Below are 16,736 nucleotides of genomic sequence, written 5' to 3' on the forward strand. Positions count from 1 at the left end.
TGACCCCAAAGACCACACATGCCTTAGTGAGGAGTATTTCCACCAATAGAGGCCTGACATAAGAAGATACAGCTCAGAGATTTCAAGTATCTGGCTAAGATCAGTGTGGCTCAGAGGATAAAAGTATACAGGTCCAGGGACCAGTCCAAAGCAGCCATTTTATAGCAGGGATTGATGGTGTCCCAAGACACAGCACCAGATCCTAAGCACAGAGAACTGAGAAATCCCCCCTCTTCCCCTGCAACTAGGGTATAAGAGTGCTCCCACAAATCCCACTGCCATTTTGAAAAGACCTGAAGAAGACAGAGGAAACCTGAAAGATTCTTAGCAACCCTATTTAAATAAAAAAACAACCGAGATACCAATAACTGGCAGGTTAGCTGTCTTCCGTGGTGGCTCAGACGCTGAAGCATCTGCTTACAATGCAGGAGACCTGGGTTTGATCCCTGGGTTGGGAAGATCCTCTGGAGAAGGAAATGGCAACCCACTCCAGTACTTTTGCCTGGAAAATCCCATGGATGGAGGAGCAGTATATATGTTCAGTATATAAAATATGTTCAGTATATAAACTGGCAGGTTTATATATATATTGAACATATTTTCAGGTTTCAACAACATTTAACCAGTAAACCGTCTATCTACTGCCACTGGAAGTTGAAAAACAGAATGCGTAACTGTTTTACCATGTGAAACTAAACTTAGTTTTAGAAGTGCTCTGTCTATGTGTGTAAGTTAATGTTAGAAATGAATCAGAGTAGTTGGGTTTATAAAGATTGGGGTTTTAATAGATTCTATGAGAAGTGATGGGAGAACTGGGACTCAACTGAGAATAGGTAAAATGAAATAATGTGATAAAAAATTATCACTATTCACTGATAAAAGAGATTAAAAAAAAAAGCCCACCAATATTCATTGAGTTCCTACTACATGCCAGGTACCACACCTGTGTCACACCTGGCCTATGTTCAGTAAAATGTATGTTGAGGGATGAATGAATCCTCCATCTTCATTCTGAAAAAAAAAAAAGAAAGCAAGCTTAGGAAAGTTGGGTGATTAACTTAAGGTCATGTTGTAAGCAGCAGAGCTCAGATCTGAACCCAGGTTTGCTGACTCTGATTCATATTTACTGCTACTTAAAAATTATCCCCAAATTCAGTGAATTTAACAAACAGCTCAAAGGCAAAGGAGATATCATCTTTGACATCACATACTGCAAAGATGCCCATGGAGGTCAGGATTATGAAGCACAAGGGGAGATAATTTAGCAAAGAGAGGGAGATAAAGGAGTGTTCGGAGAAGGCAATGGCACCCTACTCCAATACTCTTGCCTGGAAAATCCCATGGACGGAGGAGCCTGGTTGGCTACAGTCCATGGGGTCACTAAGAGTTGGACACAACTGAGCGACTTCACTTTCACTTTTCACTTTCATGCATTGGAGAAGGAAATGGCAACCCAATCCAGTGTTCTTGCCTGGAGAATCCCAGGGACAGAGGAGCCTGTTGGGCTGCCATCTATGGGGTCGCACAGAGTCGGACACGACTGAAGTGACTTAGCAGTAGCAGTTGAAGTGCACTTTTCTTCAGCTACCCCTCTAAGTTAGCAAACTGCTTTAACACAGTTCCTTTATAACCAGAGGACTCAAATCTATCTAAAGCCATGAGGTAAACTTTCAACTCAGTGACTCTCAGGCTTTTAGTACATAATCCACAGAAATGTGCATATACATAACATATATATGGTGTATATATATGTATATATTTGTATATACATGTATATATGTATATTTACACATATGTATATATACATGTTTGAAACAAAAATTTTAACAAATCAATACTCCTTACTCTATGTGATGGACTATTATTTCCTTATTTTTTCATCCTACTTTTTTAATGCTGGCCAAGAATGTCTAAATTAATTCTGCAAACCGATTAATGGATTCCAACCTCTCCTCTGAAATTCCCTACTTTAGCAGACAAGCACCTGTAACCCCAGGAATATTTAGGATTAAGTATAGAAGTAATCCAGTAAATCAGTCATAGCAGTAATATTTTCCAGTACATTTTGGAAACTTCTATTTAATTTGGCATTTATAATGCGTTAACATTCTCATGTAACAGATTAATTTTGCAATTCCATTTTAAAACATGAGATGGAGTAACTAATCCAATTCCATTTTAAAAACATGAGATGGAGTCTGAACTCATGATTCTAAGTGGATACAGGCAACAAAATGTAAGCACATTTGTAAGCAATATTAAGACTGAGATTTTAAGATTTATGATTAAAATTTAATCTATTAAATTTAATCCAGATTTTAAGAGCTCAATACTCGAATCTTGTCAAATAACTGAACTGGCTTAAGAAAATACCTTGAATTTATAAATGCACGCTAGTTGTGGGAATTTAAGTTGTAAAAATCCCCTTAAGATGATTTATTTTTAAATTTACCAACATATATATACCATTTTGGGGTAACCAGGTTTTGGACTTGTAACTCAGACATTATTAAACAAAACTATCAATAATTTCAAAACAGTCTCCTGAGTGCCTTAAAGCTGCCCAGAGGACACGACAGCAGCTCCCGTTCACTTGGAACTAACGGGGTACTAAGAAGTTGGGAAGTGCCCCAGGGCGAGTGACACGTGGCCCCGCAAAAGAAAGGTTCTGCCGAAGCAGGGAACAATAAACCGAACCGAAAAAAGATAGGATCATCTTTCTTTCCTACTTCAGCGCCTGAAGCCCTTATTTTTAAAAATAAAATATAACTGAAAAGCACGAAGTCAGGCAATGGGAATCACGACTTCAAAGTCCGCGCCAGCGCGCCCCAGGCCCAGCTTCCGCCCCAGTAATGAGGAAAGCCCGCGCAGAACCCTGGCCCAGGAGAGTGTAGACCCCTATTGCTGGGTGGGGAAGCAGGGGATCCTGGTATCCTGGGGGCGGGGGCGGGCCTAGGTCCTGAGATGCCTAACGCTGCGGAGACTGGGCTCCGCAACAGTTTTTGCTCTGAAGTGTCACCGCGAAAAGTGCGGGGGTCTCCAGCCCGGATCCCACCAAGCTCTGCTGCCTGTAATTTACAGGATGAAAACAAGAGTGAATGGACAGTTAGCCAGAAAAGCGCCTTTCCAAACCGTTTTGCAGCCTGCAGGGCCCGTTCCGGCCGGCGCGTACCAAGCAACCACGCCGCAGCACAGATCGGAAAAGGAAGACTTGCCGGCGCTCGCGCCCCATTCCCGCCTGCGGGCCGTACCACCCCGGGCGACCCCTCCCGACAGAAGGTACCGTCCCCGGCCCCTGATTGGCAGACGAGGCGGGGGCGTGGCCTCCAGAGCCTGGTTCCGCGCGCCAGAGCGCGCTCGCCGCAGTGCGAGCCGGACCAGGAGCGAGCGCCATGGTGAGGAGTGGTTGTAGGTTGCGGGCCAGGTGGAGGCCGTGGTTTAGGCCTGGGTTTGGGCTGGAGCGTGGGCCGGGACCAGGGCCTTCCCCGGGGACGGGGCTAGGCAAACGTGAGATAGGCGCTTACTCTGGCGTTCCGGCTCCCTTTTCAGGTGCTGCTGCACGTGCTTTTCGAGCACGCGGTCGGCTACGCGCTTCTGGCGCTGAAGGAGGTGGAGGAGATCAGCCTTCTGCTGCCGCAGGTGGGTGGACGTGGTGGGCTAGCCGGCGGCTCCGCAGCCCCTCGGGCCGCGCGTGCCCCAGCATGCACCGCGCGCTCCCACGTGGCCCGCCGCGCGTTGGGAGGTGCGCTGGGCCCGACAGTTCCAAAGCAGGGGGTCCTTACCTGCATTCGTGATTAGAATTGCGTTAGAAGCATTAAAAAGTAAGCTTCCCGGACTCCACCCCGTACCGATGAAGCGGAACCTGGATTTAGGACCCATGATCTGTCCATTTTTAGTGTTCGGTTGGTCCTAAAAGTGCGTTCAGGTCCAAGAGCTGCTGCTGCTTTACTGCGCCCTAGAGGCAAGAGGGAGGGAAGAAAATCACTCATCTTTCTCCCCCCAGGTGGAGGAGTGCGTGCTAAACCTGGGCAAATTCCACAACATCGTTCGTCTTGTGGCCTTCTGTCCCTTTTCCTCGTCCCAAGTTGCCTTGGAAAATGCCAACGCTGTGTCTGAAGGTGAGTGAGTTGGCCACTAAATATTGTAGGGAGATGAGCCGAGATGTAGTTCTTGCTACTGTTAACCCTTTAACAACCTAGGATGTAGGCTTTATTTCTTGTGGGCACTGTAGTAATAAATGATTTTTAAGTGAAATCAGGCTGGGGTTGAGGGGCTGGTATAATGGTAGATCCAATCAAATGTGGTTCTCTGCTAGTTTGTTCAGTTGATTGCAAAGGGCAATTTTGATGCCAAAAGCCTGGAGAAAGAGTTTTAGTCCCAGAAGGCAGATCTGGTACTAAATACATCCATTGTGCTCCAGGGTGTGTTTCAAGCTTTCAGTAATATATTTTACATTTACGTTATTGGGCCTGAGTTCTGTTCTCCTATGGTTGATGCTGGCTTTGCAGTGATGACTTGAGTCTGTCAATCCCCTGAGTGAGTTTAATCACTGATGTCTCCATGTCTCTGAGCAAAGCCTCTGAGTAAGAGGAGGTCTGTAGGCACAGGCCATCTTAGCATGCTCTGCAAGACCAATGTAAGATCAGTCTCACTGATCAGTAGTTGCTTTTTTACGATTTAAATATCCTTCAGCATGTTAGTGGGAGCTCTGTTCTTTGCCTTGAGGTGTTGTTCATGAGGACCTCCGCCTGCTCTTGGAGACTCACCTGCCACCCAAAAAGAAGAAAGTACTTCTGGGAGTTGGGGACCCCAAGATAGGTGCGGCTATACAAGAGGAGTTAGGGTACAACTGCCAGACTGGAGGTGTCATAGCCGAGATCCTTCGAGGTGAGACAGTTTTGAAATCTGGGGGTGGGGGTGGTTCTGGAAACCTAGCAGGTTGCTTTTTAGAAGCCCTCCTGCTTGTCTGGTGCGTGTGTGTGCAGGAACTAGCTCAGAGCCTTTCCTTACTCACAGTCTCACCCTCTTCTAGGAGTTCGTCTGCACTTCCACAACCTGGTGAAAGGTCTGACCGATTTGTCTGCTTGTAAAGCCCAACTGGGGCTGGGACACAGCTATTCTCGTGCAAAAGTTAAGTTTAATGTGAACCGAGTGGACAACATGATTATCCAGTCTATTAGCCTCCTGGACCAGCTGGATAAGGATATCAATACCTTCTCCATGCGTGTCAGGTAAAGTGCAGGGGTGACCTGAGAAACAAGGTCTTGGGTCTGTGGGTTAGCTAATTTTGAATCCTAAAATCAGAACTGGTAGAGCTGGGCCTCCTGATGCTTACCACAGGCTGTGTTCTTACACTGACTGTATAGAAAGAGGAGGCAGAGTAAACCCACCCCATATACACCTCAGCCCAGGCAGGCCCTTTACCTGGTCTGCATTGTGAATGGGGAGACATGGAGGTTTTTGGATCTGATTTGTTCCCATTTCCTCCAGGCATGAAGTAGATATGGAGAGGGCTGAGTGTAGCTTTGAGGCATGGCAGCTGGGCCAGGGAGTGATTGTGGTTCTTTGCAGGGAGTGGTATGGGTATCACTTTCCTGAGCTGGTAAAGATCATCAATGACAATGCTACGTACTGCCGCCTTGCTCAGTTCATTGGAAACCGGAAGGAGCTTAATGAAGAAAAGTTGGAGAAGCTGGAGGAGCTGACAATGGATGCAGCCAAGGCTAAGGCTATTCTGGATGCCTCACGGTCTTCCATGGGTCAGTACAGAGCCTAGCAGTGAAAATAAGGTATGGGGCTCTAAATATTGGGCTTCTGCATTCACACTTGACATTCTTTAGGCATGGACATATCAGCCATTGACTTGATAAACATCGAGAGCTTCTCCAGTCGTGTGGTGTCTTTGTCAGAGTACCGCCAAAGTCTACACACTTACTTGCGATCCAAGATGAGCCAAGTAGCCCCCAGCCTGTCTGCCCTGATTGGGGAAGCGGTGCGTCATGGGAAACCAAAAGATGGGGGATTATGGGATTACCATGTATATTCGTCATATTGTTGTTGTATTTCGTGACCTATCATATCTTCCCCAGTTGAACTTGATGGGGAAGGAGGTTGAAGCAAGTTATACAATTGGTATGTTGGCAATTCCAGCTTCATTGACTCCTTGACTCTTTCTCTAGGTAGGTGCACGTCTCATTGCTCACGCTGGCAGTCTCACCAATCTGGCCAAGTATCCAGCATCCACAGTGCAGATCCTTGGGGCTGAAAAGGCCCTGTTCAGGTACCAGTGAGGGCACCTGCTCACACTCAGGTGCCACTTCTGGTGCCCACTTGCTTGTTTGGGGATCACAGTGATGGTTGACCAGGGCTCCCTGACCTATACAGGCCTCTGCTATGGGGGTGATGGCCAGTCCTGGTGTCTGAGTGATTCCCTGGGCCCAGCAAAGGGACCAAGTTTCCAGGTCAGCGACATTGGATGCCTTCCCTCTGCCTCTGGGAGCGGTGGGTTGGCATGAGGTGGGGTAGCAACCCAACCTGGCCTGAGGCTCACTCTGGAAACTGCGGGGAAAGGGAAGGGAGGCACTGCCTTAGCTAACACCGTTGAAGTTTCTGATCTTAAAAGTCTCCGCTGAATATTCTTCTCCCAGAGCCTTGAAGACAAGGGGTAACACCCCAAAATACGGACTCATTTTCCACTCTACCTTCATTGGCCGAGCAGCTGCCAAGAACAAAGGTCGCATCTCCCGATACCTGGCAAACAAATGCAGTATTGCCTCACGAATCGATTGCTTCTCTGGTATGGGTGGGGGAGTGGGCAGTTGGGAGGGTGGGGAGGCTGACTACCCTAGCAGCTTCTACAATGATGGCAGTATTTTTCGTCAACAGCAGTTCACCTAGTGAGTGTTGATACTTTGGGTCTGAGTAAAGCTGAGGGTAGATGGAATACTGGAGGTTGAACTAGTAGTTTGTCCTTCTGGGGGCTGATGTGCTTTATTTACTTATATAAACACATCCAGAGGTGCCCACCAGTGTTTTTGGGGAGAAGCTTCGAGAACAAGTTGAGGAGCGGCTGTCCTTCTATGAGACTGGAGAGATTCCCCGAAAGAATCTGGATGTCATGAAGGAGGCAATGGTTCAGGTCAGTTTGGGTCAGGTCAGGTGGGGTAGAATAAGAGTTGGCTGTTGGAGGTGATGAACTGTCTTACCCTGACCATGAAGTGTGGAGGCAAAAAAACTGATTTAATGAGCCTGATCCAACAAAACCATGAGAGAGACCTAGGGAACCAGAAGTCTTCAAGCATTTTCAGCATCTTTCTTTGGCCAGGCAGAGGAAGCGGCTGCTGAGATTACTAGGAAGCTCGAGAAACAGGAGAAGAAACGCTTGAAGAAGGAAAAGAAAAGGCTGGCTGCGATTGCCCTGGCTTCTTCAGAAAATAGCAGTGCCCCGGAGGAGTGTGAGGTCAGTAGTAAACTGTCAGCCCTCAGCCCTAGGTAAAGATCTTAGGTTGTAGGACAGAAAACAGCAGAACAGAAAATATAGCATCTCAAGTCAGGGTCTAGAGTACATGCTTATGGATTGAATTGAAGTCTTGAAGTCTACCTCTTGATTCTATAGGAAGGAGATAGGTGCTGAGAGAATTCATTCAAGAGCCCAGAGAGCTGGTTTGTAGCAACACCTGTTCATTCCCTGGGCAAGTGTGTTCTGCCTCTGCTGCCTTCCAGAAGTTCCTAATCAGGGGTAGTGCAAACTGCTCTGCTTATTCTCAGATGTATCTAGAGATGATAGCAGCTCATACTGGGAATGGGGAACAGGGAGGACTCCAATGTGCTGCTATGGTAGAATCATTCTCCCTAGGAGTGTCAGCAGTGCCAGTGTTTCAGGGTCCCCTCTGGAACTTGGCATCATGATTCTTTTTTGTGACCAGCATGGTGAGGTTCTTCTGTAAATTACCTAAGGATATTTGTGTGTTCTACCTTTTTTTGACATGGATTTCCAAAGCTAGAGCCATTCCATTAAAAATCATCCCAGAAACAGTGAGCAGTTTTAATGCCATTTTCACTAGTCTTTCTTCCCTGAGTACTTAACAGCTGGAATTCTAATAAAACAGATGACACTTCATGCCCATTTTTCCCTTTCTGCCATCAGGAGACAAGTGAAAGACCCAAAAAGAAGAAAAAGCAAAAGCCCCAGGAGGTTCTTCAGGAGAATGGAATGGAAGACCCTTCTGTGTCTTTTTCCAAACCCAAGAAAAAGAAATCTTTTTCCAAGGAAGAGCTAGTTAGTAGTGATCTTGAAGAGACAGCTGGTACTGGAAGTCTTCCCAAGAGGAAGAAATCTTTTCCCAAAGAGGAACCAGTTACTGACCCTGATGAGTCAGAAAACAAGAGGGTCCCCAAGAAAAAGCGGAAATTGTCTCCCAAGGAGGAGCCACTCAGCAGCGGACCTGAAGAGGCTGCTGCCAGTAAGAGCAGTGGCTCCAAGAAAAAGAAAAAGCTCCGAAAGCTATCCCAGGAAAGTTAGAATGGACCCTAGTGGGGCATAACTTAACACAGGTATTCCCCATCCCATTCCCTAGAGCCCAATAAAAATAAAAACAGATTCACAAAGAGTCATACCATGTTTTATTGGACATCTTAACATGGGTGTGGGTGGGACCTATGGGTTGGACAGGGCACCAATGACAGCCTCAGTGAAGTCTTGGCAGGTGGCATAACCACCCATGTCAGAAGTTCGAACCTGTAGGGGAGAATTGTTATCATCTCTGTGGCCTGGGCCCCATCCCTAACCCCCCACCACCTAACTGTTCCCTAAGGAAGCCAGCTCTCAACAACCTAGGCTCTGCCCAGAAGGTAATTATGGTCTAGAAGTATAGGGCTCTTCTCTGGTCCACAGTACTGAAGGGAGGTGTATGGTCCTTGTGAGGTTGGAGGGAATAAAGGGCTCTAGCCCCCATAGGGGTGCAGGTGGCCGATGACAGACTTGATGAAGTCGGTTGTGGTGCTGTAGCCGCCCATGTCTCGAGTCCGTACCTACAGCCACCACCGGCAATAACCGTGGTGAAGAAGAGAAGAGAGCCCATGAAGGTGAGGGGCAGGGCAATGTGATGGAAATGGAATCCAAAGAGGGTGACAAGGCCAGGAAAACAAGATGCGATGCAGCAGAGATGCAAGGAGGCAGCCAGGTTTGGAAAAGCACAAACCTGTGCGCTCCTGTCTTCTGAGGGCCAGAGCCACGATTCATGCTCTGCTGCAGCCTCAGCAGGTTAAGCTCAGCATGAGTGAGATGGGAAATGCAAGTCAGACAGAAGGAAGATACCTAACTGCAGGGTGGCAGATAAGGATAGGCTTCCAGGTGTGGAGAAAGTGGTGCCTCATCCTGTCAGCTATCTCCCTCTGCTGCTCCATCTCCCCCCACGCTAGATAGGAAGCTACAAGTTCTGCCAGTGGATGAAAGAGGAAATAGCAGATGGGAAACTAAGAGGCAAACATGATCAAGAGAATGAGACAGCCCTGACAGGATTGGGGGAAGAGCAGAAGCTCTGGGGACCTGGAGGGAAAGGAGGCCCCAACTCAGGTTCCCAGAAATTAGTGCCCAAGACCCTAAACCCCACAGCCTTTCTAAACTTACCTTGCCAACTTTAATCACCTTCTTCACTGCCTCTGCAATCATGTTGGAGTGATGCTCGAGACTGCCAATGTGGACAGAAACTAAATTACCCCCACGTCATCTTCCTGATTTCCCCACCCATGCTTCCCAAACCACCCAGCCACCATCCTAGCCTGGCAGTGACCTACTTGAGATGCCGCAGCATGTTGGAAGCTGACAGCAGCATAGCTGTGGGGTTGGCTATATTCCTGCCCACTGCCTGGGCAAATGGATGCCGGGCACCCTGTGGACAGATGAGCAGGCCAGAGTCACTAGCAGCAGACATTCTGCAGAATCTGAGGCCAGGAAAGGGTATTACATGAAAGGTCAGGCGAGGAACACTGAGAAGATGCAAGGGGTGGGGGGACAAGAGCAGGCCACGGTCATGAGCAGGCCAGGGGAATGCACTGGTGGAGAGCTATCGGGGATATGAGGTCAGATGAAGGGCACACAAGAGGGCTGAGGGAGGAGATGACCTCACTCACCGTCTCAAACACTGCGTACTCTGCACTGTAGCTCTCACCAGGGACCACACCAGCTCCCCCAACCAGGCCAGCAGCCAGATTGTCAATAATGTTCCCATAGAGATTGGGCATCACCAGCACGTCAAACTGGTAAGGATTCTGCACCAGCTGGGGGCATGGAGAAGAGACATAAATCCAACTCCTTGCCTTGCTTCTCACTGAGAACAGAGACACTGGGAGGGCCTTACCTGCATGCAGCAGTTGTCTATGATCATTTTCTCAAACTTGATCTTGGGATACAGTTCAGCAACTTCCTCACAGCACTGCAGGAACAACCCATCCCCCAGTTTCCTGTTCATGGGCCAAAGGGAACAGATTCAGCTGGGAGAGTGCTGGGGGCTACCTTCCCAGGACCCTACCCCATGCAAAGTTATGTCCCTCACATGATATTGGCCTTGTGGACAGCCGTGACCTTGCCCCGCCCCTTCTTAGTGGCATAGTCAAAGGCGAACTTTGCAATCCGCTGTGATTTGGTTCGAGTGACAATCTTCAAGCACTCAATCACACCCCTCGCACTCTGCATAAGAGAGAAGCAGCTGGGTGACACTGGAAAGAAGGGAAGAAGGAGCTAAGCCTCTCTCCCCTCTTCACCCCTGCTCCCCACAGTTTCTAGGATCTCACCTCGTGTTCCAGAGAACTGTACTCCCCTTCTGTCTGCTCTCGAATAATCACCAAATCTAGATTGTTGTGTCGAGTCTTGTACCCAGGAAGTGACTTCACATGGACCACATTGGCAAACAAGTCCAACTTCCGCCTGGGGATAGGGCAGAGCCATAAACACTGTGCCTGGTGCCCCAGTACCCCCTCACCAATAGCCTCCCATCACCTACCTCAGCCGCATATCATAGGAGGCTAGCTCCCCTTTATACTCCATTGGGGTGTGGATCTTTCCTGCATAAAAAAGGAGAGGTTGTGGGGGGAGAATCAAGCACAGGCCAAGTTCAAGGAAACCCGGAGTGGTGTCCCCTCAGTGACATAATGCAACCCACACTCCCACCTCACACTCCCAAATAAGTGACCCTTAAATGCCTTTGGAGGCAAGGGGCAAAGGAGAATAATGTAGTTAAAACCAGAAACATTGTGTCCACTGTTTCATTTCTAGTCACCAGATATATGTTGAAACTTCAAAATAACCTAAGAGGAGAACAGAAAAAAATTTTCTCATGTTCTCAAAGGGCCTGGATTAAATAGGTTGAGAAACAACTTAGATCTGTGACCTTTCTTGATGTTTCTGTGTCTACATATGTGACATCTTTTCAACCAACACATGTGTCAGGCACTAGGAATACCAACCAAAAAACAACACAAACTCCTGTCTTCAAGGGCAAACAATGCACTGGGGGAAGAAAGTCATAGGAAGGACATGATAAATACCGTGGGAGAGGTATTACCAACGTGCACAGGAGCGCAGAGAAGAAAGGGATGCACAGAGGGATCTGGTGGTACCAGGAAGTATCATAGAACATCTGGCACTTCAGCCAGACCTTAGTCTGAGTGAGTGTACCAGGTTAAATAGTGATCCCCAAAATGATATGTCCATGTTTTAACTCCCAGAACCTGTAAATGTGACTTTATTTGTTAAGACAGTGTCTGCAGAGATAATAAGTAAAGGATCTTGAGATGGATTCACACTGGATCCTTGTAGGTTCTAAACCCAGTAACAAGTCCTTTACAAGAAAAGAAGGAGAAACAGATACACAGACACAGAGTGGAGAAAACCATATCAAGACAGAGGCAGAGACTGAAGTGACACGTCTGCAAGTCAAGAAACACTGAGGAATGTCAGTAGCTACCAGGAGCCACCAGAGAAGCTGGAAGAGGCTAGGGAAGATTCTTCTCAAGTCTTTAGGCGAAGCTCTGCCAACACCTTAATTTTGGGATTCTGGCCTCCAGAACTGGGAAAGAATAAAATTTCTATTATTTTAAGCCACCAAGTTTATAGTAATGTGTGGCAGCATTCAGAAACTAATACAGTGAGTAAGGAAGATTCTGACAGGAGGAACCAAAAGGAGAATACTGTGGGCAGAAGGAACAGCAAAAGTCAAGACAATACACATTATTTGGAAACTAACACAGCCTGGAGTGACCAAAGAACAGAACACATGTTGCATAAACAAAGGCAGAAAAGCTGAGGCAGAAAAACTCATAACGAACTTACTTTCCTACCCTAGGGCTGGGACTGGCAAAGTCATGGTGGTCTTTCCAAGAGAAGAGCTGTAGAGGATGGACTGTAGGGGCAGAACTGAAAGCCAAAAAGTCTAATGAGGCAGTTACTATAGGAAAGCAGAAGGAAAGACAGAAAAGAGGCAGCTAGAAAATGGCATTTCTGAAGACACAATTAACAAGACTTGATGACCACTTCCCTAGAGAAGGAAATGGCAACCCATTCCAATATTCTTGCCTGGAAAATTCCATGGACAGAAGAGCCTGGCGAGCTACAAGCAAAGAGTCTGACGGGACTGAGCACCATGACCCACGACGCAGCCCCATGACAGACTACAAATTCATAAAGCCTTCTTGCATAGAGCATGAGGCACATGATCTCTTAGCTCCTGGGTTTCCAACTGGGTTCCCACTAATGGTCACCAATCAGTGGTGAGAACTCAGAAGAGTTAATGTATTAGTGTGTGCTGAGGGAAGCTTAATGTGCATTTATTCGGCACACATACCAATGATGGCCACTTTGTTCTCCTTCATGGAACTCAGCACCTGCTCCAGCTTCTCCTCAGATGCCATATTCTGCACCTCGCTCAGGTGATGCTCCTGGAACTCCACTGGGACAGAGGCAGCCTTCAAGAACAGGTGCCAAACATCACAGGATCAGAATCGAGTAAATCCTTTGCAACTTAAGCAATCGTCCCTGTCACGCCCCAGGGCACTCACCTTGAACACCTCCTTGACAGCGTGCATCAGCTCAGGCCCCACGCCGTCTCCTGGCAGCATAGTCACGGGAAAGGCGCCCTCCACCCTCACGTCCTCGCCCTGCAAGCAGGGGCAGCAGAGCTAGAGCTGGGGCGAGGAAAGGGGTTCTGGGGCGGGGTGGAGGGCATGACCAGGAAAGGAGATGTCAGGGGACTGAGCGAGACTGGAGCCGGGCCTGCGCTTACCTGGGTCCGCGAGGAGGCTTGCGCCACGGTTGAGGTACACAGGCTCCTCCATGCTCCGGGATTCGGAGCGGCGACCAGTGCCTGCAACAGACACACAAGCCTTTTAAGTCGGATCTGGGCGCCTCAGGCCCCGAATACTTCCGTGAGCCCGGTACAAACCCGCCGCCCTCCCGCCTGCCGTTGCGTGTCCCGGGCCTCACTCGGGTCAGCCAGCGGACACGGCTGAGGGCAGCCATGTCATTCGCAGGAAGTCGCGGAGAAGTGACGCCGGAAGCTGGAGCGGCCCAGGGCCCCTGTTTCCGGCCCGGCAGGGATGTTGGGCGGTATCCTTATTTCCTCCAACCAAAACAGCTAACCAGATGGTTTTCCTCCGCTGGCATCCTCTTGGGCTCACCTCTTCCGGTACCCACTGATGCGGCAGAGAGCTGCTTTGTCTATTGCTTTACTTTCATTCACCGTATTTATGTTGAAACTTGAAAATAACATTAAAGGCGAATATGAGGTTTCATTTCTATCAAACGGTGACCTAAATTTAATAGCAAGTTGAAAACAATACTGGAGAATATGTCTTAATGTTTTTGTGTCCTCGTATTTGTTATTCTTTTCATCCATTCTCACTGAACAATCGTATGTCCGACACTAAAGACGTTAATGAACACCACACAATGCATAGGAGATGGTGTGTATGTGCCTGGCTTATTCAGTCTCGGAGCCTGTGCGGTTATTAATCTGTATTAATCAAGTTTCCTCGTTGTTTTTTCCTAGGTGATCTTGTTCTTTGCTCTGACCTTTGTTTTCGAATAGTGTAGCCCAGGCTTGAACTCCCCTGAGCAGGATAGTAATTAGAGACAAATTATCTCAACCTAGTAAGTGTGACCCTAAAAGGAAAGTTCAGGCCGATTTTCCAAATTTCAGTCACATGCCTAAAGCACAAGACACAAGTGGACATGGAGCACTTGTTAAAAATGCAGACTTACGTCACTCCAGACTTGCTGAATCCAAATTTCAGGACTGGGTCCCCAGAAAGCATATTTAACAGGCTCCTTCAGATGATACACACAAATTTAAAACCACTAACTAGGTTGTCTGTGATTTATGTACCTAATCCTTCCAAAAGCGTGCAAGGTATTCTCCCAGCCCAAGGGAAAGAATGCAGTGGTTCTAATCTTGGGGACCAAGAACAGGCTTTGTGTCTCTTCTCTGCATTCCTTTAGGCAGGGCGTTCTCTACTGTTGTGAGGTGAAAAGATTTAAATTAGAAAATAAATGTGTAAGAAACTTGAACACATGAAAAGTTCTGTGTCAATAAAAGGCTGTTAATAATATAGCTAATTGATATTATAATTGATAATATAATTATCAATATTAATGTGACAAACTCCTCCATCTCCAGAATCAAAACCAGAGAACAGCACCATCTTGCCTTCATAGACTCTCTAGTCCCAAGTTACACACTGCTCTTGCCATTCACCACCATTTTTTTTCTTCCAAATATTGCTCTTTCTAGTAGAGAAAAAGTGGGAGATTTACAATTTCTCAAAGCTATGTTTTCCGTTACTTTAGGAAATTGAGGGCAGGAAAGGATATGTGCCATCTTAGTCTAATCTCTGATAATCTAATTTTCATCCCAGAAAATATTAATTTCCTTGAGGGCAACTACAACATTATTTCCATACCTAAATTCTGCACAAATCTGAGTCCAGTCTGACAAACAACATCTGCTCATGATATCAAGCTGTGTGGCTGTCAAAAGAATGAAAGGAATTGATGAATGGTACCAAACGACTCAGGCCAAGGAAATGTGATCATCACTGTTTCAGGTCATTGTATTCTGGTGAGTTTGGTGAGCTCTCCTGGACTCTGAGTTCTTATTAAGGCATCTCTTACTGATATTACCTGAGAATAGGGAAGTTCAGTCTGGACCCTTGAATAGTTCCCTAACCAGACTCTTGGACAAGTGAGAGAAGTTAAACCATCTTGTTCCTTCGAGTTGTTATGAAGCATATATTAGTGTTCAGTGTGAGGCTGGATGATTTGAATGTCACTTTCCTAGGCCTATAAAAACTCCACTTCAGGGGTCCTAACCAGAGCTCCAGGTATCCATCAGTAGAAATCAGTACCATGAACCTGGATGAGGAAAATAAAAAAATCCCTTCTTTATTCTCAATGACCTTTAACTGAAACTTAGTGTTTCCTATCATTACGAATGTAAAGTGAGGGACTGCCCTGGTGATCCAGTGGTTAAGACTCTGCCTTGCAATCCAGGGGACATGGATTTGATCACTGGTTGGAAAACTAAGATCTCACATGCGCAGAGGAACTAAGCCCACCACCACAACTACTGAACCTGCACTCTCCAGAGTCCAAGCACCACAACTAGAGAAAGATCCTGCATGCCACAACTGAGACCTGGCTCAGCCAAATAAATAAATGTATTTTTAAATGAATGTAGAGTGATAGTGTAGTGCTATTTGTAGTACCCTTGATATTATCACTAATAGGAATTATAATTCATGCTGCATTTCATTTTTCACAGATATCTTCAAATATTATTTACTCTGATCACTACTTTAATATTATTTGACCTAATGTGAGATTGAGGTTATTGATATTTCTCCTGGCAATCTTGATTCCAGCTTGTGTTTCTTCCAGTCCAGGGTTTCTCATGATGTACTCTGCATATACGTTAAATAAGCAGGGTGACAATATACAGCCTTGACGTACTCCTTTTCCTATTTGGAACCAGTCTGTTGTTCCATGTCCAGTTCTAACTGTTGCTTCCTGACCTGCATATAGGTTTCTCAAGAGGCAGGTCAGGTGGCCTGGTATTCCCATCTCTTTCAGAATTTTCCACAGTTTATTGTGATCCACACAGTCAAAGGCTTTTGCATAGTCAATAAAGCAGAAATAGATGTTTTTCTGAAACTCTCTTGCTTTTTCCATAATCCAGCAGATGTTGGCAATTTGATCTCTGGTTCCTCTGCCTTTTCTAAAACCAGCTTGAACATCTGGAAGTTCACGGTTCATTACTAGCGTGTGAGATGAGTGCAATTGTTTATTTTTGTTTATTTGTTTATGTTTATATGTTTAATGTTTATGTTTGTTTGTTTATTTTTGGTTTTATTTCCATTAATCTAGGAGGTGGGTCAGAGAGAATCTTTCTGTGATTTATGTCAAAGAGTATACTATCTATGTTTTCTTCTAAGACCTTCAGAGTTTCTGGACTTACATTTAAGTCTTTAATCCATTTTATTTTTGTGTCTGGTGTTAGGAAGTGTTCTAATTTAATTCTTTTCCATGCAGCTGTGCAGTTTTCCCAGCACCACTTGTTGAAGAGGCTGTCTTTTCTCCATTGTATATTCTTGCCTCCTTTGTGAAAAATAAGGTGTCCATGTGTGTGGGTTTATCTTTGGGCTATCTTGTTCTATTGATTATTTCTGTTTTTGTGCCAGTACTATAT

At 46.4% G+C, this 16,736-nt stretch overlaps 2 protein-coding genes, 1 long non-coding RNA gene and 5 other non-coding genes across 10 annotated transcripts; 6 read left to right on the forward strand and 2 right to left on the reverse strand.

Moving 5' to 3' along the window:
* Positions 1 to 758: 758 nt before the first annotated feature.
* Positions 759 to 3,253, reverse strand: LOC113903320. Its single transcript, XR_003514076.1, has 2 exons — positions 3,133 to 3,253; positions 759 to 1,011 (listed from the first exon to the last, which is right to left on the reverse strand). It is a non-coding gene; the product is annotated as an uncharacterized LOC113903320 (long non-coding RNA).
* A 66-nt stretch (positions 3,254 to 3,319) lies between these two features.
* Positions 3,320 to 8,610, forward strand: NOP56 (NOP56 ribonucleoprotein). Its single transcript, XM_027559284.1, has 12 exons — positions 3,320 to 3,395; positions 3,550 to 3,639; positions 4,004 to 4,118; positions 4,726 to 4,887; positions 5,033 to 5,231; positions 5,572 to 5,759; positions 5,841 to 5,992; positions 6,180 to 6,280; positions 6,648 to 6,796; positions 7,017 to 7,138; positions 7,325 to 7,459; positions 8,147 to 8,610. Exons 1-12 carry the CDS (start codon positions 3,393 to 3,395, stop codon positions 8,519 to 8,521), a joined length of 1,791 nt encoding a protein of 596 aa, XP_027415085.1. The 5' UTR covers positions 3,320 to 3,392; the 3' UTR covers positions 8,522 to 8,610.
* On the forward strand, positions 4,503 to 4,574 carry LOC113903756. Its single transcript, XR_003514295.1, has one exon. It is a non-coding gene; the product is annotated as a small nucleolar RNA SNORD110 (small nucleolar RNA).
* On the forward strand, positions 5,319 to 5,454 carry LOC113903740. The gene has a single exon (XR_003514282.1). It is a non-coding gene; the product is annotated as a small nucleolar RNA SNORA51 (small nucleolar RNA).
* Positions 6,344 to 6,429, forward strand: LOC113903752. The gene has a single exon (XR_003514292.1). It is a non-coding gene; the product is annotated as a small nucleolar RNA SNORD86 (small nucleolar RNA).
* On the forward strand, positions 6,855 to 6,925 carry LOC113903803. Its single transcript, XR_003514334.1, has one exon. It is a non-coding gene; the product is annotated as a small nucleolar RNA SNORD56 (small nucleolar RNA).
* Positions 7,184 to 7,255, forward strand: LOC113903802. Its single transcript, XR_003514333.1, has one exon. It is a non-coding gene; the product is annotated as a small nucleolar RNA SNORD57 (small nucleolar RNA).
* IDH3B (isocitrate dehydrogenase 3 (NAD(+)) beta) lies at positions 8,600 to 13,586 on the reverse strand. Of its 3 annotated transcripts, XR_003514075.1 has the most exons (13): positions 13,478 to 13,586; positions 13,278 to 13,358; positions 13,054 to 13,152; positions 12,840 to 12,960; positions 11,001 to 11,061; positions 10,792 to 10,924; positions 10,554 to 10,687; positions 10,359 to 10,461; positions 10,132 to 10,278; positions 9,796 to 9,890; positions 9,629 to 9,689; positions 8,833 to 9,030; positions 8,600 to 8,737 (listed from the first exon to the last, which is right to left on the reverse strand). XR_003514075.1 is itself a non-coding variant. In XM_027559286.1 (12 exons), the coding sequence occupies exons 1-12, from the start codon at positions 13,511 to 13,513 to the stop codon at positions 8,657 to 8,659; spliced, it is 1,152 nt and encodes a 383-aa protein (XP_027415087.1). In that variant the 5' UTR covers positions 13,514 to 13,586; the 3' UTR covers positions 8,600 to 8,656. The 3 variants fall into 3 exon arrangements, 2 of the variants coding, with proteins under 2 accessions (XP_027415087.1, XP_027415086.1); XM_027559286.1 differs by lacking the exon at positions 8,833 to 9,030; XM_027559285.1 differs by having other exon boundaries at positions 8,600 to 9,030.
* Positions 13,587 to 16,736: the final 3,150 nt, after the last annotated feature.

The sequence above is a fragment of the Bos indicus x Bos taurus genome, chromosome 13 (genome assembly GCF_003369695.1).
Source record: "Bos indicus x Bos taurus breed Angus x Brahman F1 hybrid chromosome 13, Bos_hybrid_MaternalHap_v2.0, whole genome shotgun sequence".
Classification (NCBI taxonomy): Eukaryota; Metazoa; Chordata; class Mammalia; order Artiodactyla; family Bovidae; genus Bos; species Bos indicus x Bos taurus.